Source organism: Scyliorhinus canicula, chromosome 6, assembly GCF_902713615.1.
Source record: "Scyliorhinus canicula chromosome 6, sScyCan1.1, whole genome shotgun sequence".
Classification (NCBI taxonomy): Eukaryota; Metazoa; Chordata; class Chondrichthyes; order Carcharhiniformes; family Scyliorhinidae; genus Scyliorhinus; species Scyliorhinus canicula.
In genome coordinates, this window is record NC_052151.1 from 50,104,432 (window position 1) to 50,129,909 (window position 25,478).

The following is a 25,478-nucleotide window of genomic DNA, read 5'->3' on the forward strand; positions in this document are numbered from 1 at the left end:
TCCCCTGGTCAATGGGGACAGTTTCTCATTGTCTACTTTATATAAGCCTGTCAAAATCCTGTGCGCCTCGATCAAATCCCCCCTCAACCTCCTTTGCTCCAAGTAGAACATCCCCGGCCTTTCCAACCTTATAACTAAAAACACCCATCCCTGGAACTATTCTGGCAAATCTTTACTGCACCTTCTCAAGAACCATCTTTCCTGAAGTGTGGTGATTCAGCATAAATTCCCTGATTTTGCACTTAATGGGCAGAATTCTCCAGCCCCGCCTGTCAGGTGACCAGGAATTCCCGGCCAAGGTCAATGGACCTTTACATGGTCCGCATCCCGCCCGTGGAGATCTTGTGGTGGGCGGAGCAGAATAATCCAGCCCAATGTCTCTATTTATGAAACCCAAGATCCCATTCACTCTCTCAGTATTTGTTATTCGGCAGATAAATCAGCAACCTTTGAGACTTACCTCGACAGACACATGAACAGACGGGGTGTAGAAGGATACAGGCAGTGGGTCCAGATATGACACGTGGTTGGCGCAGGCTTGGAGAGCTGAAGGGCTTGTTCCTGTGCTGTATTGTTCTTTGCTCTTTCTTTGTTCTATTCCCTGGCAACTTCAAAGCTCGATGGATGTGCACCCCCAGGCCACTGATCCGGCACACTTTGTATAATTGTGCCATTAAATGTATATCACCTCCCCCTGTACCTTCTACGAAAATGCTTCACTCCTCACTTCTCTATTAAATTCTATCTGCCACTTTGTCGGCCCATTCTGCAAGCCTGTCTATCTCCTGTTCAATCTCAATTTTATCCACAATTCTTAGCACAACAATCATATATATGGCCAAGGGATGGAATGGTCATGATGGGCTAAATGGTCTTTTCTCACACAGACCTGTAGTTCAAATATATACATCCATAAACCTCAAAGAAACTTGATTTCAAAACAAAATCCAGTACCAACCAAATATTTTCCTCGATCGAATCCATCACACAAGAGTAAATTAAAACCTAATTGTCCACAGCATGCCGTCCAACAACAGTAAAACTTAACGATTTAATAAACATAAGCTGTTTAGCAGAAAGATTTTTCGCAGTTTCAGATCATATTCCAGTGAACAATAACATCACCAAAACCACAAGGACGTGTAATTGTTTGCAGTGGAAAGCTTTTAATTTAAACATCACTCATCTAAACAGGCTGACTAGTCAAACCAGCTGGACCTCTTCATGTAATTGTTTCATTAGGCTGTGTTATATTTCCTTGCTGAGTTAATATTGTTTCGCACAGTACAACAATGGAGTTAACACATAAACAGTTACCAGAATTATTAACTGATCTTAACTTTTGATGTATCGTCTCAGTGGACATAAATATATTTAGGAATGAGACCTCAGGCTCAATTCTCCGAAAAGATTTGGAGGTGTTGCAGCAAGCGCGAATTGCTGCGAGCTACCCGGTGCTCTACCCAGCGAGGCCGGCTATTCAACGTTAATTAGTCCACTTAACGAGGCCCCACGGGCCTCTTGCCGCAAATGCAGACTCACCAGCTGATTCGTCAGCCCTTCGCTAACAAGGTCGAGCAGCACTTAAAGTGCACTTGCTCAGCCAACCCTTAGCCATCTTGCAACAATGGCGCCTAGATTCAAGATTCGGGGACGCAGACTTGGGGAGGCTGCTAGACACTGTGGAGGCCAGGACGGATGTCCTGTTCCACTGAGGGTCCAGGAGGGTCAGGCATCGGGCAGTCAATGCTGCCCAGGATGAGGTGGTGGCGGCAGTGAGCTCAGGGAGTGTGACCAGCAGGACTGGCATTCAGTGCAAGAAGATGGTCAACGACCTACACCGGGCAGCACATGTATGTAGACATCAACGCGCCCCATCCCCTATCTGAGACCTTACCCCCCTCGCATGGGAGCATCCATCCCCCTCCCCCTTCAACCACACCAACTCTCCCTCCACCCTCTCCCCCCTTCAACCTCCCCAACCCTTCCTGCAAACCATCCGCCACCACTGTGAACCACGTGTGCTGCTAATTATACCGTCTCTGTATCTCATCAGGAAAAGCTCTCCCACAATCGCCGGGAGAGATCCCAGACTGGCGGTGGTGTGCCAGACATCAGGATCCTCACCACCTTCGAGGACCGGGCCCTGGAGGTGACCGGTGTGGCCGAGAACAGGGTGGTCACAAACGCGGAGGCTGGCGGATGCCACAGAGGTGAGGAACCACCGGGCCCCAACTGGAGGGCCTGTCAGACTTGAGTTATCATTGACTTACTGACTGACCCATCCCTCCCACTGACCACATGTCCATTCTCCCGCAGGTCTTTCAGCCAAAGGCATTATCCCATCCCAGGCGGTACCTTCTGCACCCTCCCAGGAGGCCACCTAGGAGGAGAGTTCTAAGAATGCCACCGTACATCACAGCTGTCATTGCCACCCTCCACCAGCGCAGATACATCCATATCAGTGAGTCATGCTAGTGGGGCTTCTGGGGCACAATCTGGTGTGTACCACACTGCTGTGATGTACTTTAGGTGGAGGCAAGAACGGAGGAGGTCTGCTGGATCCCAGGGCCCAACTGGGTCCCAGCCTGGTGCTGAGCCTGTGAAAGAGGTCATCCCGGAGCTGATGGAGATGTTAGGGTGTGGCCTGGACATTCAGAGGGAGATGTCAGCATCACTCCAGCAGATCCATAGCCGCTTGGAGGAGTACCAGGGGCTACGGGTGCAGGAGGTGCAGCCACCAATGCCTGGAACCAAGGCCAACACTGCAAGGGCAGCGACCGCAGTGGAGAGCCTGGCGAATGCCGTCAGCACCATTAGTGAGGTGTCCAAGGCGATGCACAGTCGGCGACAGCCATGGCTGAGGGTCTAGATAGAATGTCCGACTCACTGGGGGATGTCACCCAGTACCAGGTTGGCCTTGATGAGGAACTGCAGGATATGTCCCGCTCTCAGATGGGAATGGCCAAAGCGCTGCGGAGTTTGTCCCAGTTGCAGGTGGGCATTGCCGAGGCATTGCAGAGCATGGCCCAATCACTGAGGAGCATCGCTGAGGGCATCGACATGATGGTGCTGTTAGCGCCGATGAATCTGAAAGAATCACTTGGCACTCAGGTCTGTTCCAAAAGTCAAAACGGTTTATTTGTCACGCCAGCAGGGTGCAAGTCTCCGGCTGACCCCGAGCTCTCTCCAAAGAACAAAAGGAAATCTCATCATTTATACACATTCTTCAGATAAGTAACAGCCCAGTATGGCTGATCATGACCCAATTATCTGTTATAAGGCAGGGTGGGATGGTGTAATCTGCAGTTGAAGGTTTATTCCTGACTTTCTGATGAAATGAAATGAAAATCGCTTATTGTCACAAGTAAGCTTCAAATGAAGTTACTGTGAAAAGCCCCTAGTCGCCACAACACGGCGCCTGTTCGGGGAGGCTGGTACGGGAATTGAACCGTGCTGCTGGCCTGCCCTGGTCTGCTTTCAAAGCCAGCGATTTAGCCCTGTGCTAAACCTATCAGACCCCATGTCTTCTGAACTTGTTTCTTTGCATATCCACTTCCTCTTATCGTTACCTTGTCAATGGCTGGTCCCATTGTCCTTAACTTTGCCCTCATCATCCTTAACCTCATCAGTGGCTGGTCCCATTGTCGGTATTCATGGGGATAGACAGGGTGCTGGTGATACAGGATGATCTTACTTAACAGGCTGTTTCTGTCTGAATCAGTGTGGATCTGTTGTCCTGAAGAATGTAGTCAAGTCAGAATATGGACAAGTCCCATCATGCTTTGCATGTTTTTTAACCTGACAGCATATATTTGCTTCTTAATGTTTGCTGCAGACATTAACTATATTTGGTATTTGTTATATATTAAGTACGCAGGTGCCTCTAACAGTGCTGACCATGGGGAAACACCAGGGTTGGCAGAACCAGATGGTCCAGGGACAGCTGGGGTTTGAACCAGCTGCCTCCCGGTCCCAAGGTGAACCCCAGGGCCCTATGGGCACTGACCGGAAGGGGTGTTGCCTCCCGCAGTGTTCAAGCACATTGTCCATGCATCAAGATGCGATTGGATGCTAGGCAATGACTCCCACATGCTACATGGCCGCCCACCCATGGGAGCCACTTGGGTTGAGTTAAGTGCTCACTTAATCATGATTGCAAATTCTCTATTAGCAATAGCCTTCAGATGTACGGCCAGAGGCCTCGACAGTCGGTGGAGGTTATGGGTGGTCTGTGGGGAGGATAGGCAGGGTCAAGGGTTGCCCCAAGAATGGGTATGCACAATCCAGGCATTGGCATGGTGGTGCCACCTGGTTGCTCCCCCAGTTGCCCCCCCAAGTGACCCCCCACCCTCCCATGATCCTCGCGTATGGACCCCCATCCTCAGCCGAGTGTCCCCATTCCCCAATGCACACCAGGGTGGTATGCCCAGCTCCCCGGGCTCTTTGCCTATAAGCAAAGATGGTTAACCTCCTCGGCTCCCGACAGAAGCCCTTCAGCCAGGTTCACGTTTTTCAAAAGGTGTACTAATCGGTGCCAGCGTAACCATTTGCTGGGGAGGCCGATGAATAATAGGAGGCCATTGGACATGGGGTGGCTCTCATTAATTGTATGGAAATGGGGCTTAAGTGGTGATAATTGGTTTCTCGCCACGTTACGGTGAGGATCCGATTTTGCTTACAGGAGCAGGCCGGTTGTATCACAAACTGGCGCCAACTGCGGTTCTCGTTTTCTGCCTCTCCTGCTATTCACAGGCTTTGTTTTGCTTGAGCCAGAGCATAATGAGGCTAGAGCATCACGCCCCTCTAAACAACCAGAACTGAGGTAATAGCACCCTGAAAATGGTGGTGAATGACGTGCTGTTTGCCACAGGATGTCCCTATCTTCCTTAGTATTTATCACCATTGACAATGTGATGCTGGAAGCTATCGATGGCTTCAGGCATCCAGGCTGTAAAATCACTAGCAATCTGTCATTTGGGCTGGGATTTGACTGGAAAATCCCAGCCTTGATGTTGAAAACAACGGCTGCATTGAAAAAATTGCTGCCGCTATGCCCAAGCTGAGTAAGAGAGAGTGGAACAACAGCAACCTGAATGGGAACACCAAACGGATATGTATTTCCAAGTCTGAGTCCTCCATGCAGTCATCTATAGTAGCGAGGCTTGGCCAACATACGCCAGACAGGAAAAAAGGTTGAACAGTTTCCACCTTTACTGTCTCAGACATATCCTCAGCCTCTCTTGGCAGGACGACTCAGCGGTCTAGAGGCCAATGGCTGTGATCTCTGAAGGCTGACTACTTGGAGGTTCATTGGAAGAGGCAAGCAGAAATGAAGGCCAAACTTTCTGACCTCCAGATCCTATGACTGAAGCTGTCCACCGAGACACGTGGAATTCTCAACAGGCTTAACTCCATAGGAATTGACGGGAAGTTTGAACATCTGATGTGCAATTTCCCTGCTCCTTGGGATCCCCTTGAAAGTCTCCTACTCTGAGATTGAACTGTCCAAAGTGTCTGATTCTAACATACTTATCTAAAAAAAAGAGACATGCTGTCGAAGCTTTTGGTCTTGCACTCATTAGGCCAGATGCGCAGGACTATCAATAATAATGGGAACAACAAATTATACTGTATGAGAAGTAAATGCTGATTGGTTGGCAAGTGGACTCTGACTCGTAGAGGTGTTGCCACGAAGAATGCACCAGGGAACAGTTAATCGCCAGGCTTTTATAAACATTCCAACCAGGCAGGCAAACTCCGATTGGTGAAGGTTTTGCCATGGGGAATGAACCAGGGAATTCATATCCACTAAACTTATATTTTGTTGAATGTATGGACATGCTCCATCTCTCAACAATAGGACAGGGCCTTGGGTGCAAATATATGTGACATCTAGCATGCTTCAGTGACCCACACTGCGAGTCAAACTGATGGTTAGCAATGCTGCCTCACAGCGCCAGGGACACGGATTCAATTTCAGCCTTGGGTGACTGTCTGTGTGGAGTTTGTACATTCTCCCTGTGCCTGAATGGGGTTCCTCAGTCCAAATATGTACAGGTGAGGTGAACTGGCCATGCTAAATTGCCTATTAGTGCCCAAAAGGTTAAGTGGAGTCACAGGGATAGGGTGGGGGGCTTGTGCCTAGGTAGGCTGCTCTTTCGGAGGGTCGGTGCAGACTTGATGGACTGAATGGCCTCCTGCTGCACTGTAGGGATTCTATGAATGTAATTCTTAGCATAATCAGTATTGCCAAACCAGTACTGTCCAATGGCGGAATCATGTCTAATACTGGATACCATGTTTTGAGTTTTTTCGACCATGGGCTGGTTTGGTACAGTCAGTATATTGCTGTTACAAACAGCTGAAAGGACATACTGTTTGACACTATCCATCACTACCGATCATTTGGGTGAACAGCCTACATACCTGGCATCACATGGGCACTGAAATTTGTACGCCATATTACTAATTTGTGTGGTAGGCAGAATGTCTTTTCTGGCTTCACAGCAGCTTCCTGTTCGTGGCAAATACCCCTCGTATTTCACACCATCAGGGATCCGGGCTCGATTCCCGGCTCAGGTCACTGTCTGTGCAGCCTCTGCACATTCTCCCCATGTCTGCGTGGGTTTCCTCCGGGTACTCTGGTTTCCTCCCACAGTCCAAAGACGTGCAGGTTAGGTGGATTGGTCACGCTAAATTGTCACGTGGTGTCTAAAAGTTAGCTGGAGTTGCTGGGTTACGGGGATGGGGTGGAGGCGTTGGCTTTGATTGGGTGCTCTTTCCAAGGGCTGGTGTAGACCCGATGGGCTGAATGGCCTCCTTCAGCACTGTAAGTTCTATGATCTATGATTCTATGTTGCTGTCACGCAGTAGTAATGTCAAACGGCTGGCTTCACCTATTGTTCAGGGTAATCTGAGCTGGCTATTTTTCAGGTCCAAATGTGGCAGCCTTAGGCCCATTCATGGGTTTACACAATATACTGAGGGTAATGATCTTATTCAGGGTAACAATTATCCTGCTCCAACCTCCACTCAAATTTACCTTTGAAATGGAGAAGTCAACAGACCCCTTTCCTTGATGTGCTTGTTGAGAATTCTGCTACTACTGTCGACCACAAACCTATCTTCAGTAGTAATATACTCAGTGAGATTCTCACAGTTCCTTATTCCATACGATTGGCCTTATCGACAACCTCGAAAATATGGCGAAAGCATTTTGCTCACCTTGCAAGCTGGATGCTGAAATAAGGCCAATCAAAGCCACCCTGCTGGAAAATGGCCACCCTGATCAGATCATTTTGCACTGTATACCACGCAAAATCAAGAATGGTCCGAAGGATGTCACTTTCAAACCTGAAAAATGTCCAGTCTACCTCAGATTGCCCTGTAAGGATAAAGTGTCTCACAAATTGTAGCAACAACTGAAGCTAGCTGTTTCACGTTGCTACTAAGCAGTAGCAACACAAGTGGTATTCGCCTTTAACATGATGACGCCATCAAGCCAAAAAGATATTCTGTCAGTCACACAAATAAGTAATGTGGCATATGAATTTCACTAACAGCGTGATGCCAGGTATCCCAACGACTGGTGGATTGTATCAAACAGCACGTCCCATCAACTGTTTGTAACAGGCAAATGGCTGACTGTACCAAACCAGTCTGTGCTTAAAATACTTAAATCAGTGTCCAACATTAGGTGTGATTTTGCGATTGGACAGGACTTACTTAACAATCCTGATTGTGCGAAGAATGATGATGAGAACCAATTGAAGATATTCAATGCGGCTCATTTACACATGTTAGAAGCTACAAATATTCACACACAGGGCCCTGTCCATTGCAGACAGAAAGAATATGTCCACGCCTTTCCTATTTCTTTAACAAAACAAAAGGTTGGAGGATAGCCATTCCCTTGCTCATTCCTCCATGGCAATGCTTTGACCAGAGTTGATCTGCCTGGTTTGAACTTAAACAAAAGCTTGACAGTTTCCTGTTCCCTAGTGCATTCTCCATGGCAATGCTTCAACCAATCAGAGCCCACTTGCCTACCTATCATTTCTCTCTTTTCATGCAATATGAATTATTGTTCTCATTCCTCTGGTATTCTTGCAAAGCTGTCCTGATGAGTGAAAGACCAAAAGCTTCAACAGCATGCCTCTTTCTTCAGCAATACTAAAGTTCTATATTACCAAACAATATTTACCTGAATAGTTACCCAGGAAATGTTAAGCAGAAAAACTGATCCCCTGACTTCCCACTGATCTTCTGACTACTTTGGGGCAGCACGGTAGCATTGTGGATAGCACAATTGCTTCACAGCTCCAGAGTCCCAGGTTCGATTCCAGCTTGGGTCACTGTCTGTGTGGAGTCTGCACATCCTCCCCGTGTATGCGTGGGTTTCCTCCGGGTGCAGTCCAAAGATGTTCAGGTTAGGTGGATTGGCCATGATTGGCCTTTAGTGTCCAAAATTGCCCTTAGTGTTGAGTGGAGTTACTGGGTTATGGGGATAGAGTGGAGGTGTTGACCTTGGGTAGGGTGCTCTTTCCAAGAGCCGTTGCAGACTTGATGGGCCGAATGGCCTCCTTCTGCACTGTAAATTCTATGATAATCTATGATACCCCCAACCTGACCCAACTTTTATATATTACATTACATTATATTACATTACGTTATATTACAGGGGCTGATTTAGCACACTGGGCTAAATCGCTGACTTTTAGAAGCAGACCAAGGCAGGCCAGCAGCACGGTTCAATTCCCATATCAGCCTCCCCGAACAGGCGCCGGAATGTGGTGACTAGGGGCTTTTCACAGTAACTTAATTGAAGTCTACTCGTGACAATAAGCAATTTTCATTTTTCATTTCAATTACCCTGACCCATCGACCCACTCACCCACCTATTTACCTCATCCACCTTACCCACCTGACACCCTCTCCAGCTACCACTCTACCCACCTACCACTCTACCCACCTACCATCTCAGCCACCTACCCTCCCTATTTATTCACTCATCAACCACTGACCCAATCATACGTTTACTAAAATTCATACTGGTAAAGCAAAAAGTGCAGAGGATACTGGAAGTCTGCAGAGGGATAGTTTGAGTGACTGGGCTAGGGTCTGCCAGATGGAATACAATGTTGACAAATGTGAGGTTATCCATTCTGGTCGGAATAACAGTAAAAGGAATTATTATTAAATGATTAAATATTAAAACGTGCTGCTGTGCAGAGAGACCTGGATGTGCTCGTGCATGAGTCGCAAAATGTTGGTTTGCAGTTGCAACAGGTGATTAAGAAGGCAAATGAAGTTTTGTCCTTTGTTGCTCAAGGGATGGAGTTTAAGACTAGGGAGATTATGCTGCAACTGTATAAGGTGTTAGTGAGGCCACACCTGGAGTATTGTGTTCAGTTTTGGTCTCCTTACCTGAGAAAGGATGTACTGGCGCTGGAGGGTGTGCAGAGGAGATTCACTAGGTTAATCCCAGAGTTGAGGTGGATTACGAGGAGAGGTTGAGTAGACTGGGACTGTACTCATTGGAATTTAGAAGGATGTTCTTATAGAAACATATAAAATTATGAAGGGAATAGATAGGATAAATGCGGGCAGGTTGTTTCCACTGGCGGGTAAAAGCAGAACTAGGGGGCATAGCCTCAAAATAAGGGGAAGTAGATTTAGGACTGAGTTTAGGAGGAGCTTCTTCACCCAAAGGGTGGAATTCCCTGCTCAGTGAAGCAGTTGAGGTTCCTTCATTAAATGTTTTCAAGTTACAGAATAAAGGAATAAAGGGTTCTGGTGTTCAGGCCAGAAAGTGGAGCTGAGTCCACAAAAGATCAGCCATGATCTCACTGAATGGCAGAGCAGGCTCGAAGGACCAGATGGCCAACTCCTGCTCCTAGTTCTTACGTTATGTTCACCCTCCCTTGCTGCAGCCAGTACCGTAGAAAAGAGCCATGTCTTGTCTTCCGCCCGACGCTACATTGCCGCGATGCATTTCTCTGATGGATGCTGTATTCTGCATTTCTCGTCTCAGAAGATCAGACAAACAATGCAGAGCAGCATAGAGGCATGGAAATGTTCGAGCAGAGTGTCACTCCATCAATGTGTGCTGCTTCATTGAAGATCCGGCCCAAAATGTTCAGCTGGCCAAGAAAGGGCCCAGAGAAAACAGAGGTCAGTGAATCATGCACCCTCTCAGTCCACTGTTTTCCTCTGTGGTAAATGCAACAGAGACTGCCAGGCCAAGTGGGGCTTCTGAGCCACTTAAGGTTTAATACAGAGTGAACCAGCAAGATGCAAAACCATCATCTCACGAGACAGAAGGCTACAAAATGCAAATGGCTTTGGATCGATAATTAGGCAGTTAAAGTGCCCACTTGAGTCGGGGTAGTGCAAGTGATTTGAGGACTGTGTCAGTTGGACTATGCCTGTGCCGGATTGCAGAAAAATGCAACCAAGCCCACTGCTGTACTGCGCCTGGGCCTCTCCTAAAAATAGGCCACTGCCCCACCCCCCCGTGCTTTTTTCTGTTCCCTTGCCAGCAGTCAGCAGGGGTGCCCAATATTGCAGCAGTCTGGCATGGCCAGCCCACCCTGAGGCACTGGTTCTCCACATGCAGTCTGCCAGCCCAACGTGGTCAAGGTCCGGCCAGCTGCCCAAACACTATACGGGCAGGAAAGTTTACCCTGATTTTAAAATGGAAATTCCCTCACAAAATGAGGCATTGTTATTGGTTACTCATGGCAACAAGTGAAGCCATCGGTCAACAAGACCATTTAAACAAAACAGGCTGTATTTTCAAAACTTTGGACTCGATCTATCTGAATGAGAATGCACGCAATTAGTCGGGTGTTTCCCTGCGCAGGGAGCGCCAAGAGACACCACGCTATCAAACGGGCGTTTGGGTAGATAGGGGGCCTCAGTGGAGACTGCCCGACCAAACCCTCACTTAGTCACGTTTTCTGCACTGCGGAGCTCTGCTCGCCACTGTTAAACAATGTCCCAATGTCTCGAGGCCCCGATGTAATCCCCGAACCCCTCAACTCATCTATAAAGGGACCCTCGAGCCCCACTGCGGACCCTCATGCCGGATCCCCATCACGCAAAAAATGGCTGCTTAGCACCAGGGTGTCCATGTGGTACTATCAGTGCCAGGTTGACACCCTGCCCACAGGGCAGACACTCCCCTGGGACACCCCCACGAGTCCTGTTGGTTCTGGTCCCCAGTTATGGAGACCAGCACTGACCGGTACTTGTGGTTAGATCCTACGCTTTGGGGAGATCATGGGAATGCATATTAGAGTGAGACTAGGTGTCTCACTTTAATATGCAGATTTATCAGAAAGTGATATTGCGGCATCTTGCGAGATCACGTTAGATCTCACGAGGCATGGTGAGTTGGGTAGATCCCGGAAGATAGATCTTCGGTCATCTATCTGACATGCCACACTGCCTTTAGGGCACAACACAGCCACTGGTTCTTGCCCTCTACCTGCTTCAAGGTACAACAAAGTTGTCTTTGAAATGATTTTAAATTTCATCCCACCACTATCTCAATGTGTAATCCTTATTCACAGCATGTGAGCGAGCAAGGTCGTTGTGTGTTACCATAATAAGTGATTTTCAAATGTTGATTCAAAATTTTGATACAAAAGTTTAAATTCCCTCCCCAAATGATAATAGGTGTAATTCTGACTGTGCAATTGTGTAAAATGGAAGACATTCATCCAGCCAGCCATTATGCATCCTTCCTGATCTGACTTCCATGGAGTTAAATTTAGCCACCATGTGTTTAAAGTGTTGCAGCAGAGGGACCAAATAGCAATAAAAAATATCTGAAGAGCGAATCAATGTATTTTGTCATTTCTCAAAATAAAAGATTAACTGCCCTTCCATTGAAACCTCCAGTTCAATTTGACACATTCAGTCACTTAAGCAACACAGATATTCATATGCTTTTCTTTTTTTTTTAACTTTAGAGTGCCCAATTCATTTTTTCCAACTAAGGGGCAATTTAGTGTAGCCAATTCACCTAACGTGCAATCTTTGGGTTGTGGGGTGAAACCCACGCAAACACGGGGAGAATGTGCAAACTCCACACGGACAGTGACCCAGAGCCGGGATCGAACCTGGGACCTCGCCGTCGTGAGGCAGCAGGGCTGACCCACTGCGCCACCATGCTGCCCTTCACATGCTTTTCTGAAGATTATTAAAGATGAATGAATATTTTTTGCCAATAGAAACGCAGCATCTTAAGAGCAGGCATATCATTGTGTATACAGTTTCCATTAGCACACGTACCTGTGCTGTCGTCATACACCACGGTGACAGTTTTCCATTTGAAGAAATGCACCAAATCCAGGATGGCTTGACTGAGGGAGGAGAAGTCTGGGTACAGGTTGACGTAGAAAGAATCCCTGTTGTCTGACACTTGATGCTTCCACCGGGTCTGTATGTGGGGAACCCCGAGTGCATTGCAAATGGACTGCACTGCGTTAGCTGAAGAACTATGAGACGGCCCAAAGATGGCTGCCACCCCAAGAGACAGTTGATCACAGGCTGAAGAGGAGATATATAATTCTGTCAATAATGAGAGGAGAGAAAGCCGATGTGCTAGCAGGAATTATTCGGGGGATAAAAGAAGCACATTCACTTTACCACATTATAAAGCAGTTTTTGTATGGTACATTTAGCTTTACGTTGTCTCTTACAGATTCACAATTTGCCTGAGAATTTTGTTTTCTTTTTACACATTTACTGACTAAAACTTAACTAACTACTCTGGTGCTCTGGGGAAAGCATAAAGAACACGTTTGGATCTCATGCAGCGAAGACTGTGCGGAGTACATTACCTTTTCTGGATGCTTCAAAACTGTCATAAATATTTATCCTTTGGATGTCATACGTTAACGTTGTGTTTGGCAGCAGCGTTCTATTTCTGTTGATTGTATTTAAAGCAAACTTAAAGGCTAGTTCCTCTGCCCCAGATGGGTTTTTTTCCACTGACTCGAAAATACCTCCTGAAACAGAAAAGAAACAATAGCATATTAAACTGAGATAAATAATACAGGTATGAGAATTATGGGATAAGATCAAAATTCGCCAGTAACGCCAAATTAGGAATGACAATGATTGTAAAAGATATCAGTAGAAGATAAATTGGCTGGCAGGATGGTCAGATAGGTAGCAGATGGGGCTCATCATGGTAAAGTGTGAATTAACATAGTTTGAAAGTAAGGATTTTAAAATTGTAAGATAATGAATGGAACAAAGGATTAGAGGGACTTTAATGTCCTGAAACACCAGTCCAATAAAGGGAGCTGTGCACATAGATAAGATCTTTAAAAAGGCAAATACATTCTTTGGTTTTGCAATTAGATGCATATAATACAAGTGTTAAGGCAGTAATTTTGAACATACAGGATCTCAAATAATCCACAATTAGAACCCTGCGTACAGTTTTGAGAATCCCAATTTAGCCAATACATTACATGCAAGAGATGGAAAATGTCCTGTCAATGTCTACCCGACCATCCATGACTGTAAAGAACGATTTGTGAACTGAACAAAAGCAGCCAAGCACCAAAACAAAGTCATTTCGAGAAATTGGAATTTGCTTCTGGAACTCAGGAAATAGATCCAAAAAAAAATCACCCGGAAGTTAACCAGCAGTAGAAACCAGTATCTAACCTGCGTGGAGGGAGGATTCCTTTAAATTGCAATTCCTGCCAGATGCTTGTGCTGCCTTTTAGTGGCATCATTTGCTAGACAACCATATCACGTGACAAACCAAATGCCGGGGGGTTCTAATTTCAAAAAAAGATCCAACATGAAATGGAGAAGCCTTCTATAACTATTATGAGGTTGAAATTCTTCCCATTCCCACCCTGGATTCCTACTGCTCAGCCCTATTTGACATGGTAGATGTAGAATGAGATATCCATTATTCTTTTTTTTCATCAACATTAATGCTGCTGCCGACAATCGAAGGTTAGGGATAGATGCAGGAAAATGGCATTGAAATAAAAGATCAGCTGTGATCTAGTTGAAAAACAGAGCAGGCCCGAGGGGCTGAATGGCCTACTCCTGCTCCTTGTTCCAATATTAATCTCTCCAGTATGCCACCATCTTCTAATAAAATAGTTCTTGGACTTTTCACTGCATTTGGCCGGGAAAATACAAAAAGGGATGTTTATTAATTCATTCTTTCATGGGATGTGGGATTTGTTGTCCATCCCTAATTACACTTGAACTGAGCGATCGGCTAGGCCATCTCAGAGGGAAGTTAAGAGTCAAGCACATTGCTGTACATCTGGAGTCACATGTAGGCGAGACCAGGTAAGAATGGCAGCTTCATGCCCTAAAGGGACATTAGTGACCCAGATGGGTTTTTAATGATGAAATTGAAACCCATATCTCCAGAAGATTAGCCTAGGCCTCTGGATTATTTGGTCAATGACATTGCATCACTGTAATATCCCGCAATAACCCACGGGGTGGGAGTGCTTGTCTTCCCCATACTCATTGTACAGTACGAGCTCCCCTGCTCGGGAGAGCTACATCAATTAACTAATGTATATAAGGTCAGCCAGTGAAGTACAGACCAGAGAGGAACTCAATAGGGGTCTACCGGGTAATGTATATATCGTCTGCGTAAATAAAATTTCCTTTTATTTACTCAGTGTGCATTCCCCATGTCCTTATTAAAATAACCTTCTTCCCTACATCGTATTTGTAGGAATATGTTAATAATTTGACTCTGGTGCAATAACACTTCAACCCAAAATGAACCTTGCCCGACAGGAAGAAGCTACAATAGATTTATTTCAAGGGAGTCAATATAATTGTGAAATTATAGATATACCAGTGAAGCACGACCCTAATGTGAACATCAACAGGACATCCTCGATGGAATTGGGATTCCCTGCTATATTGCAGCTGCCTCACAGAACTAAAACGTGAATTTTGCAAGTGCTGCGGAGAGTCTAGCCTGATGAGAGCACAACTAGGCACAGACATCTCCTGAAACGGTGAGGCCAATTCAGTGAGCCAGTTAGATTCTTCCACACAGAGAAAGATTCTCTCCACATCACGGCTGATGAACACAATCATCATTTTGAAGACCTCTATCAGGTCTAAGTTATCATTGTTCCAAAACAAAAACTCACAATTGTTTAATCTTTCCCAATAGCATCAGTTCTGGTACCATCCTCGTAAATCGTTTTTTGCACTTTTCCAGTAATGTCCTTTTCGTAGTCTGGAGACCACAACTGTGCACAATACTCTGAGGACAGATTGCCTAGGATCCTATGCAAGTTTAATAAATGTCATTACTTTTGAATTCAATACCCTTAGAAATAAGCGGCAGTGCTCTGTTGGCATTTTAATTGTTTTACAGACCCACAATCCGGCTTTTAATAACTTGTTCATCTATTGCTCGAGCTTTAAAAGAAAGCAGAAGGGCAGAGTGAATGGTAATTATTGAGATTAGAAGCAGGTAGAAGTAGTTTACTACAAGAATCAGTGCTAGGACCACTGTAAATCATAATTCATTGCAATGATTTGGATTTAGGAACATGTAACTGATGACAGAAATATTAGATGATTGCAAAGTGGGGTTATAGGTAACACTGAGGAACAATGCAGCATAAGATAAAGGGATGAGAAAATTTGCAGATTTGGGCAACTTAACTTTAGCAGAGATAAATGTGAGGTGATGGTTTTCAATTGCGTAAACAAAAATATCACCAACATTTTAGCAAATAGGAATCTGAATGGGGTGGAGGAGCAAAAGAGAGCTTGAGCTAGAGATGAACAAGAATTGTAGGGCACCAAAAGAATAGCGGGGTCTTTCTTGGCACTTGAACCCTTTTTAAAGGTTGTGAGGTTTCCAGCCTCCACTACCTTCTCAGGCAGTGCATTCCAAATTCTCACCATTCTCAGTGATTTTTTTTTTTCTCAAATCCCCTTGAAATTTCCTGCCCTTCATCCTAAACCAAGGGGAACAGCTGCTTCCTATTTACCTCTGTTCAAACCTCTCATAATCATAAAATCCCTACAGTGCAGAAGGAGGTCATTTGGCCCATCGGGTCTGCACTGGCCCTTGGAAAAATCCCCCTATTTAAGGCCATGCTTCAACCCTATCCCCGTAACCCAATAAGCCCACTAACCTCTTCGACACTAAGGGGAAATTTAGCATGGCCAATCCACCTAACCTTTGGACTGTGGGAGGAAACAAGAGCACCCGTACGAAACCCATGCATACACAGGGAGAGCGTGCAAACTCCACACAGTCACCCAAGGCTGGAATTGAACCAGGGTCCCTGGTGCTGAACGGCAGCAGTGCTAACCACTGTGCCACCATTCCTGCACCATGCTAAGAACAGCACACAGTACTCCTAACCAATGTTCTGTGCCGTTCCAACATAACCTGCTTGCTCTAATATTCTATGCCATGACTGCTAAAGGCAAGTGTCCCATATGCTTTCTTAACGACCCTATTTCCCTTGCTGTTCCGTCTTCAGGGGTCTGTGAACAAATAGCCTAAGATTTATCTGTTCCTCGGAGCTTCCTAGTGTCCGTCATTCATCACAAACTCCCTTGTCCTGTTTCCTCTTCCAAAGTGCATCACCTCGCACTTATGAGGGTTAAATACCTTCTACCACTGCTCTGCCCATCTGACCAACCCATCTATATTTTCCTGTAGCCTACGACCCTCTTCTTCACTGTTACCTACCCTACCAATTTTGGTGTCATCTGCAAAAATACTTATCATCCCCCCCTGCCCCCCTCCCACATATAAACATCTATATTATTAATATATATATATATCAAACAAAAAATAAGGGGCCCAGCACTGATCTCTGTAGTACTCCACTGGACACTGGCCACCAGTTACTCAAACAGCCTTCAGCCACCACCTTTGTGTCCTATTACTAAGCCAGTTTTTGATCCATCTCACTATGTTTCCTCGAATTCCATGTGGTTCAACCTTCTCAATCAGTCTTCCGTGTGGGAATTGTCAAAGGCCTTGCCAAAATCCATATAAATTACATCAACTGCACTTCTTTCACCACACACTCGGTCACTTTATCAAAAGATTCTATCAAATTTGTAAGGCATCACCTCCCTCTGACAAAGCCATGCTGACTATCCCTCATCAACCCATGCTTTTCCAACTGGAAATTAAGTCTCTCATTCAGAATTTTCTTTAAAAGTTTTCCTGCTGCTGACATGAGATTCGGCGGTCTGTAATTCCTTGGTTTACCTCCACCACCTTTGTTGAAAAGTGGAGCAACATTAGCTGTTCTCCAGTCCACTGGCACTTCCCCCATGGCGAGAGAAGAATTAAAAACTTGTGTCAGTGCCCCTGCAATTTCCTGCCTCGCCTCCCACAGCAGCCTGGGATGCAATTCATTCCGGCCTGAGATTTGTCTATTTTAAGTCTGTTAAAGCCTCCAATACCTCCTCACGTCATGTGTCAAATCACTCAAAGTCCTCACAGTCCCATTTCCTGAATTCTGTGCCTACGTCCTCCTTCTCCATCTGAGCCAAGACCGACGAGAAGTATATATATGAGAAGAACTTAACTGTATCTCCAGAGTCAAAGTAAAAGTTGTGACAGCAACTTGACAGTAACTCCCATGATCTTGTTTTCACAATCAGTTTTATTAAACTTCTTGCCAATAACCAGCAACAAAGCCAAATGTTGAATAAAGCAGTGATCTCTGAAGGCACTTAATGTATCATAAACTTTTGGTAATGAGCCGTCATCTGTCATTAGGCTTAGCCTTCTGCATTCAGTACAAAAGCTCATACCGACACCTTAACTCTTTAGCAGAACAATTAAGGATGCCCATGGGCTGGAATAAAACCAAATTACATGAGCTGCTAACATGTGATTAATATGGTGCTTGACTTGCTCCTTCTGCTACACTGGGATGCATTTGCATCACTTTTCAAAAGGACTGTCAGAATAAATCTATCCAACTGTACAGAAAGCTAAAACAGTGTTTCAAGATTTCAGAAGCAAAACGTCGTACACACGAGAAATCTGAGATGAAAACAAAAACTACTCAGCAGATCAGAAAGAATCTTTTGGGCGGGATTTAACTAAATGGGACCAAAGCGAGAGTGTTTAGCCACATGTTTCGCAGCACTCATAGCACCAAGAAACACAGCGCTACAAAACGGCCTTCGCGCTAGATAGGGAGCCTCAGCGGGGATTGAGTGGCCATGGCATCATATAGCCCCGTTTTGTACAGTGAGGAGCTCTGCTCACTGGAACTCCTCAGTGTAGCAAGAGATCAGGACGCCATTTAAAAAGGGTATCTTGATCTCTGGAGCCCCTAAAGCGATTCTTGACCCCCCCCCCCCCCAGCGGATGGGTGAATTGCCGGGGCGCCGCGCGAATCGCGCCACGCCACCCCGACCCCCGCACGTGAATCTCCCACCCGCCCCAAAACCAACGCCACGCGAATCGCACCGGGCCGCTTGGAGAATTGCTGCAAATGGCGAGCGGCGATTCTCCGTCCCGGACGGGCCGAGCACCCGGCGAAAAAAGTGACAGTCCCGTCGGCGCCGTTCTAACCTGCTCTCGGACTGGCGGGACCTGGGGCTTCAAGGGCCGGGAGCACCCTGTGGGGGGAGGAGGGGGGTTTCAACCCCGGGGTGGCCCTCCGGAGTAGCCTGGTACGCGATCGGAACCCACCGATCGGCAGGCCAGCCTCTCTGTCGGCGGGCCTCCTTTCTTCGGCAAGCAAACCTGTATTGATGCGCTATTTTTGTGCAGAACGGCCTGGAGGAGGACGGCCACTGCGCATGCACCATTTGCCGCCGGCCCAACTGCGCATGCGCGGGACCCAAGGTGCCGTATCTTTTATGCGGCGCAGGGTCTTTGACACCGTGCCGAGGCCCCGCCCCATAAATCGCACGACGCCCCTACTAGCCCCACGGAGGGGGGAGAATAGGGGTCTGGGAACGGGCGCCGAGGCCGGAGTAAAACAATCCGGTTTTTACTCCGGCGTCGGCACTTAGACTCACGTTGGGAGAATCCCGCCCTGCCAGGGCGTCATGATGGCACTTCCAAGATGCCCAGGTTGCACCAGCAGTACCAGGGTATCACCCTGCTCAAAGGGCATGCACCTAGTGCCTCTGATCTTGGAGACCCCAAGAGTGCTGTTCCATCTGATCCCTGGTTGCGCAGACCAGTACTGAATGGTGCCAGCTCAAGGTCTCCACGGCCAAAGGTCCCACGCCTCGGGTGCTTTGGAAATCTGCACATTAAAATGAGACTAGCTGTCTCACTTTTGATACCTTGAGGCGTTGCGAGCTGGGCTGATCACCAGAGCGGGGTCTCCTGGCTTCTATCGGCCACACTGTGCCAGGGCCATCTGCCTCTCGGGTGTAGCTTGGCCGTAAAATTGTGCCCCACATTTCCCGTTCGTGATTTTCCATCAGAACTCAATGTTTTGATGAAAGATCATCGACCTGAAATGTGGTTTCTGATTTTCACCATGGCAAAAATAGCAGAAAGGCCTGAAAATTCTAAATTCCAATACCACACAAGGCATTTTTTATTTTCCCAGGGTGGGATAGGAGGTAGAACACATTTCAAACATGCACAGTTTCCAGAAGCAGCTAGTTATTTTAATAATCAGCTGCCTCTACTAATATTAGAATATAACAGTGGGGAGACTGTGCTAAAACTATGTAAAACTCTGGTTTGACCACAACTTGAGTACTGTGTGCAGTTTTGGTAATCTTATTACAGAAAGAATAAAATTGCAGAGCTGCAAAGAAAGATTGGATGGACTGACGTTGGTTTCCTGGAACTGAGGAGATTTGATTGAGGTGTGCAACACTGTGAGTGTTCTGGATAAAGTGGATGGGAAGGACCTATTTCCCTTAACAGAGTTTAGTGACGAGGGGTTAGAGATTTAAAGTGATTAGTATAAGGATTAGAGAGAGATGAAAAAGAAACCTTTTTCACTCAGAGGGGAGTAGGGGTCTGGAACCCACCGCATAAAAGGGTAGTAAGGCTAAAATCTCATTTAAAAGGAGTCTGGATAGGCACCTGAAGTCCTGAAGCCGCCATTTGGAAGATGGAACTCTGCTGGGGGGGGGTGCACAATAGAATAAATTGAAAGATGTACAAGTAAATCACTGTTTCACCTTGAAGGAGTGTATGGGATTTGGACAATGAGGAGAGAGGAGGTAAAGGGGCAGATATTATACCTCTTGTGCTTGCAGCAATGTGCCATGGAAACGGGATAAGGTGTTGGGGTGATAAAGGAGTGGGCCACAATGTCATGGAGGGAAGGGTCCCTGCGGAATGTTGACAGCAGAAAGGAGCAGGCCCAAGATATTGCTGCAAGTGTTCTTCAAGGCCCAATCATCTTCAGCTGCTTAGACCATAAGGCATAGAGAAGCAGAATTAGGCCACGCGGCCCATCGAGCCTGTTCCGCCATTCAATCATGGTTGATATTTTTCTCATCCCCATTCTCCTGCCTTCTCCCATTAACCCCTGATCCCCTTATTCATCAAAGATCTTACCTCCATTACAAGATTGGAAGTGGGGATTTTCGCTGACAAGTGTGCATTATTCAGTACAATCCAGAATCATCAGATACTGAAGCAATGCTCGCATGTGACGAGACCAGCACAGCATTCAGGTTTGGGTTGATAAGTGTCTGGTAACATTCAAGCGAGCAGCATGGTGGTGCAGTGGGTTAGCCCTGCTGCCTCACAGCGCCGAGGTCCCAGGTTCTATCCCGGCTCTGGGTCACTGTCCGTGTGGAATTTGCATATTCTCCCTGTGTCTGCGTAGGTTTCGCCTCCACAACCCAAAGATGTACAGGGTAGGTGGATTGGCCAGGCTGAATTGCCCCTTAATTGGAAAAAAATTGCGTACTCTAAATTTATTTTTAAAAAGTAACATTCAAGTGCTGGGTAATGAGGTAATGATCCTGTCCAACAAGTGTCAATCTAATTGGCCGGCACGGTGGCACAGTGGTTAGCACTGCTGCCTTGCAGCTCCAAGGACTTGGGTTCAATTTCAGTCTTGGGTGACTCTGTGGAGACTCAATGGACCGAATGGCCTCCTTCTGCAATGTAAATTCTATGATTCTAACATCTTTCCTTGATGTTCAATGGTTTTAACAGTGCTGAATCCACCACTGTCAAAATCCTTGGGTTACCATTGACCACAAACTGAACTGAACCAGCCATATAAACACTGTGGGCAGGGACTCGGGATTCTATGGTGAGTAACTCACCTCCTGACTCCCCAAAGCCGGTCCACTATCTACAAGGCACAATGAAATGAAAATGAAATGAAAATCGCTTATTGTCACGAGTAGGCTTCAATGAAGTTACTGTGAAAAGCCCCTAGTCGCCACATTCCGGCGCCTGTCCGGGGAGGCTGGTACGGGAGTGTAATGGAATACTCTCCACTTGCCTGGATGAGTGCAGCTCCAACAACACTCAAGACGCTCCACACCATCCACGACAAAGCAGCCATTTGATCAACACTCATCCATTACCTGATACATTTATACCCTCCACCACCTGCACACAATGGCAACAATGTGTACCACCTGCAAGATGCATTGCAGCAACTTGCCAAGGTTCTTTTAACAGCACCTTCTAAATTAACACTATCACAAGGGCACAGGAAATAGGAACAGGAGGAAACCATGATCTAGCCCGCCCCATGCCCATGACATCGTGGCAGATCGAGGGCTTCAACGCCACCTTCCCACCTTCTCCCATATCTCTTGATTCTCTGAGCCAAACATCTGCCTATCGCAGCCTTAAATATATTCAATCGTGCTGCATTCACCACCCTCTGGGGCAGAGAATCCCAAATATTACTCAGAAGGTCAAAGGCAGCAGATGCATGGGAACACCACTACGCGCAAATCCCCCTCAAAGCCACACATGCCACCCCCCCCCCCCCCCCCCCCCTACCAGACTTGGAATTATATCGCCATTCCTTTACCGTTGCTGGGTCAAAATCCTGAAACTCCCTCCCAACATCATTGAGGAGTAATGAGTGACAGCATACGGACTGCAGTAGTTCAACTACCTTCTCAATTTGGGATGAGCAAACAATGCTGGCCTTGCCAACAGCACCCACATGAACAATGTTTCCAAATGTTGTTTTGTCTTTTTGGAAACAAAGTTCCAGTCATTCATTAAAGCTGGATGCAGCGTTCCAATGAATTTTGCGTTCCAAGGACTAAGGGTCCTTGATGTTTTGTGGGCAGTACGGTAGCATAATGGTTAACACTATTGCTTCACAGCTCCAGGGTCCCAGGTTCGATTCCCAGCTTGGGTCACCGTATGGGCGGAGTCTGCACATTCTCTCCGTGTCTGCATGGGTTTTCTCCGGGTGCTCTGGTTTCCTCCCACAAGTCCCAAAAGACATGCTATTAGGTCATTTAGACATTCTGAATTCTCCCTCTGTGTACCTTAAAAGACGCCGGAATATGGCGACTCGGGGCTTTTCACAGTAACTCTATTGCAGTGTTAATGTAAGCCAACTTTGACAATAAAGATTATTATTATTTATTATTGTGATAAAATTGCTCAGAGATACTCTGACCATAAACTCAGAAACTCAGGTGTAACTAAAATGAAAAAAAAGGAGAAAATGAAGAGTGTTTTCTTTACACTGAGTCTTGTTGGAACACATACCATAAATGACGACTGAAGCAAAGCCTGAAAAATTAATTGTTACACAGAGGGCAGAATGCTCTGTTATGGGCCAGAGCTTAGAAACTCCAAAAGTATATTATGGAGTTCACCTGACCTATAACGTCTTGTTGAATTTGGCTAGGACGAGCACAAGAGCCTTCACATGAGGTGTGATTCAACAGTCTTCTCAGACACTTTAATCAAAATAAGTTTAGTCTAAGAACTTAGTTAACATTTATATAAACACACAGCAAGACTTTTTATCAATTACAAACATACCCCACAGCTGCAGTAATCTATGTATTAAACTTAATGAATTCCCCCTTAACTGTTCCAATTCAAAAGCAACATCTCATAAACCAAAATGCCTTTGCAAGGGTGTGGCCCATCACTCTGCATTCTCACTTGAATAACACTGGCTTTCCCTGACATTCTGACCCCGCCTCACCAACAGGTTTAAACCCTTCCAGAAAGCAAACTATATCTTTTAAGTTACCCAAACAGGAGGTAGCTATAATCAATTTTTTTTTCCTGAAACAGATATTTAAAATGAAACTAGAGAGAGACAGGCCAAAACACTTCTTTGTCCTGTCTGAGTCCACAGCAGTCAAATCAGAAAGCGAAAGCAAAAATAGTTCACAGAGCCACAGCCAAGCTCCACCCACACAATGACATCTCTGAAGCCCTGTGATAAGACAAAACCTTTCTTAAAGGGACGCCCCCATGACAGCTCCCATTTTGACAGGGGCGGGAACGTGGCATCTTTCCCACTGTGAAGGCTGGCAGGAAAACACGCCAAACCTTATAGCCCTGACCTCATTAATTATGCACCCAAGCCATATTGAGTGGCGGCCTGAATGACACATAGTCTGGCGGTGTGTTTGGGTGCCATATTGCAAAGGCACCCAGCATCACTGACCCACCATTGACCAAAGAGGGTGGAATTCCTGAAAATGAAGGTAGATCTCCAGGAGCACTCTGAGATTGGAAGACGGACCTTTTGAGAATGAAGGCGGATCTACAGGAACCTTCTGAGGCTGAAAAGTGAATTTCCGCCAGGACACCTAATCTGCAAGATCCACCAGTAAATGCACCCCCAGTCCACTGCTGTAGTGATCCAGGCTGCCTCAATCACAAACCACGGAGGCAATCCCAGGAATTGTCTAGGTGAGTCCCAAAATCTGCACGCCACATTGTTCAAACATGTTTGACATCAGCATGTTTTCCCAAATCTGGCATGGGGGATTGAGCCTTCATCTGCATCCCATTAACAGATGCAAATGAAATTTACGCCGGCCTCTGGCAGGTTTTCTGGCACTGATGGTTCACTAAGGCACCAGCGGAGGATCCTGCGGTAAATCCACGCTGTCGTGAAACCAATTTCGTGCCTCCCGCCATATTCTCCCAGCATACCAGGCATCAAGCCCACTGATGGGGGCTTGACAGAATTCCAACCAGAGTCTTTCACCAGGTGAGAGTGTATCTTAGAAATTTGAGCATTACAGGTTCAAAATCCCTGATGCAAAATGTTTGGGGCCGAGTGTGTATCAGATTTCGGAATTTTTCAGATTTTGGAATATACCACGTAGGTGCAGCATGCATTGGAAACTGCACATGTGTGCTGCAAGTTGCGAACTGCGCATGTGCGGAACATTGGGAACTGTGCATGTGTGGAATGTTGGGAACTGCACATATGCGGTGCATGTTGGAAACTGCATGTGCGGAACATTGGGAACTGCGCATGTAGGGCACGCATTGGGAACTGTGTCGTGCTCGAAGAAAGTTAGAATGTCAGAATTTTCTGGTTTTTGGAATTGCAGTGAAGGGATACTCAACTTGTATATTAATGCCATAGGGTTCTTCACCCAATATTAACTGAAAATCCTATTCTGCACCTGAATTAATAACAATAATAACTCGTAAAAGGAAACTGGAAAAATATAGAAAATATAACGAGAAAAAAAATCATAAAAATGGGATTATATTAGAATGCAAATGATATCGTCCTAAAGTGCACAGACCACAAAATTCTAGGTTCAAACATTCGTACCTGCTCACTCATAACTGTAATTAGCCCCACTGTCCCTCGGCTAGGAGATGAAAATGAGTTGGGGTCCCTGTTAAGAATTTGGGAAAAGATTAAAAATGAAACAAAGATATAATTAAAAAGGGAGTTGATAAGGGCAGCCATCCAAATGGGTTTTGATTTGTAAATTAGCATATCAGTGAGAAAATCAAATATTTATCTATGTGACTCAGAGAAAAAATGGGGTAGATGAGGTAACTTCAAATTAGAAAGATAAGGAATTTGATATGTATAGGCTAAAAGCCCGACCCACAGGGTGGGTAACATCAAAGAGAAAGAATGATATGTCCACAGCACAACTGGAAAAGGGACACAGCCACAGCTACCATCACATTCACACCCAGCTACAGACACAGTTCCCGAAAAACGAAATATTGCTAAACGGGCACCCAGTTAAGATCCTAAGTTTGAACCGAGAAGATTTCACCTTTGCTGAAACTGAAGATGGTTTTCCTGAATGTGGACAAATAACCTGTGCATGGTAAGTATCTGCTGGATTTCGCTCATAGAGTTATATAGTTTTGAATATTGTTTGGAAACAAAAGGGCATCTCAGATTTCGGGAAATGTAGGTGGATAGGAACCAAGAGGTAACTTCATGTGATAATAATAATCACATTATTATTATTATTATTATTATCTTTATTATTATAAGTATGCTTGCATTAACACCGCAATGAGGTTATTGTGA

General features: G+C 46.0%; 1 protein-coding gene across 4 annotated transcripts in view; it reads right to left on the bottom strand.

The window, feature by feature from the left end:
- LOC119967138 (glutamate receptor ionotropic, kainate 2) overlaps positions 1-25,478 on the bottom strand; it is a 587,375-nt gene that overhangs the window by 301,843 nt on the left and 260,054 nt on the right. For 3 of the 4 annotated variants that reach the window (XM_038799270.1, XM_038799268.1, XM_038799269.1), the window contains exons 3-4: positions 12,855-13,022; positions 12,304-12,582 (exon numbers count right to left, since the gene is read on the bottom strand). In XM_038799270.1, coding sequence (XP_038655198.1) covers positions 12,304-12,582; positions 12,855-13,022 — 447 coding nt within the window. The remainder of the gene's footprint in view (positions 1-12,303; positions 12,583-12,854; positions 13,023-25,478) is intronic. The other variant, XM_038799271.1, reaches the window with a different exon arrangement.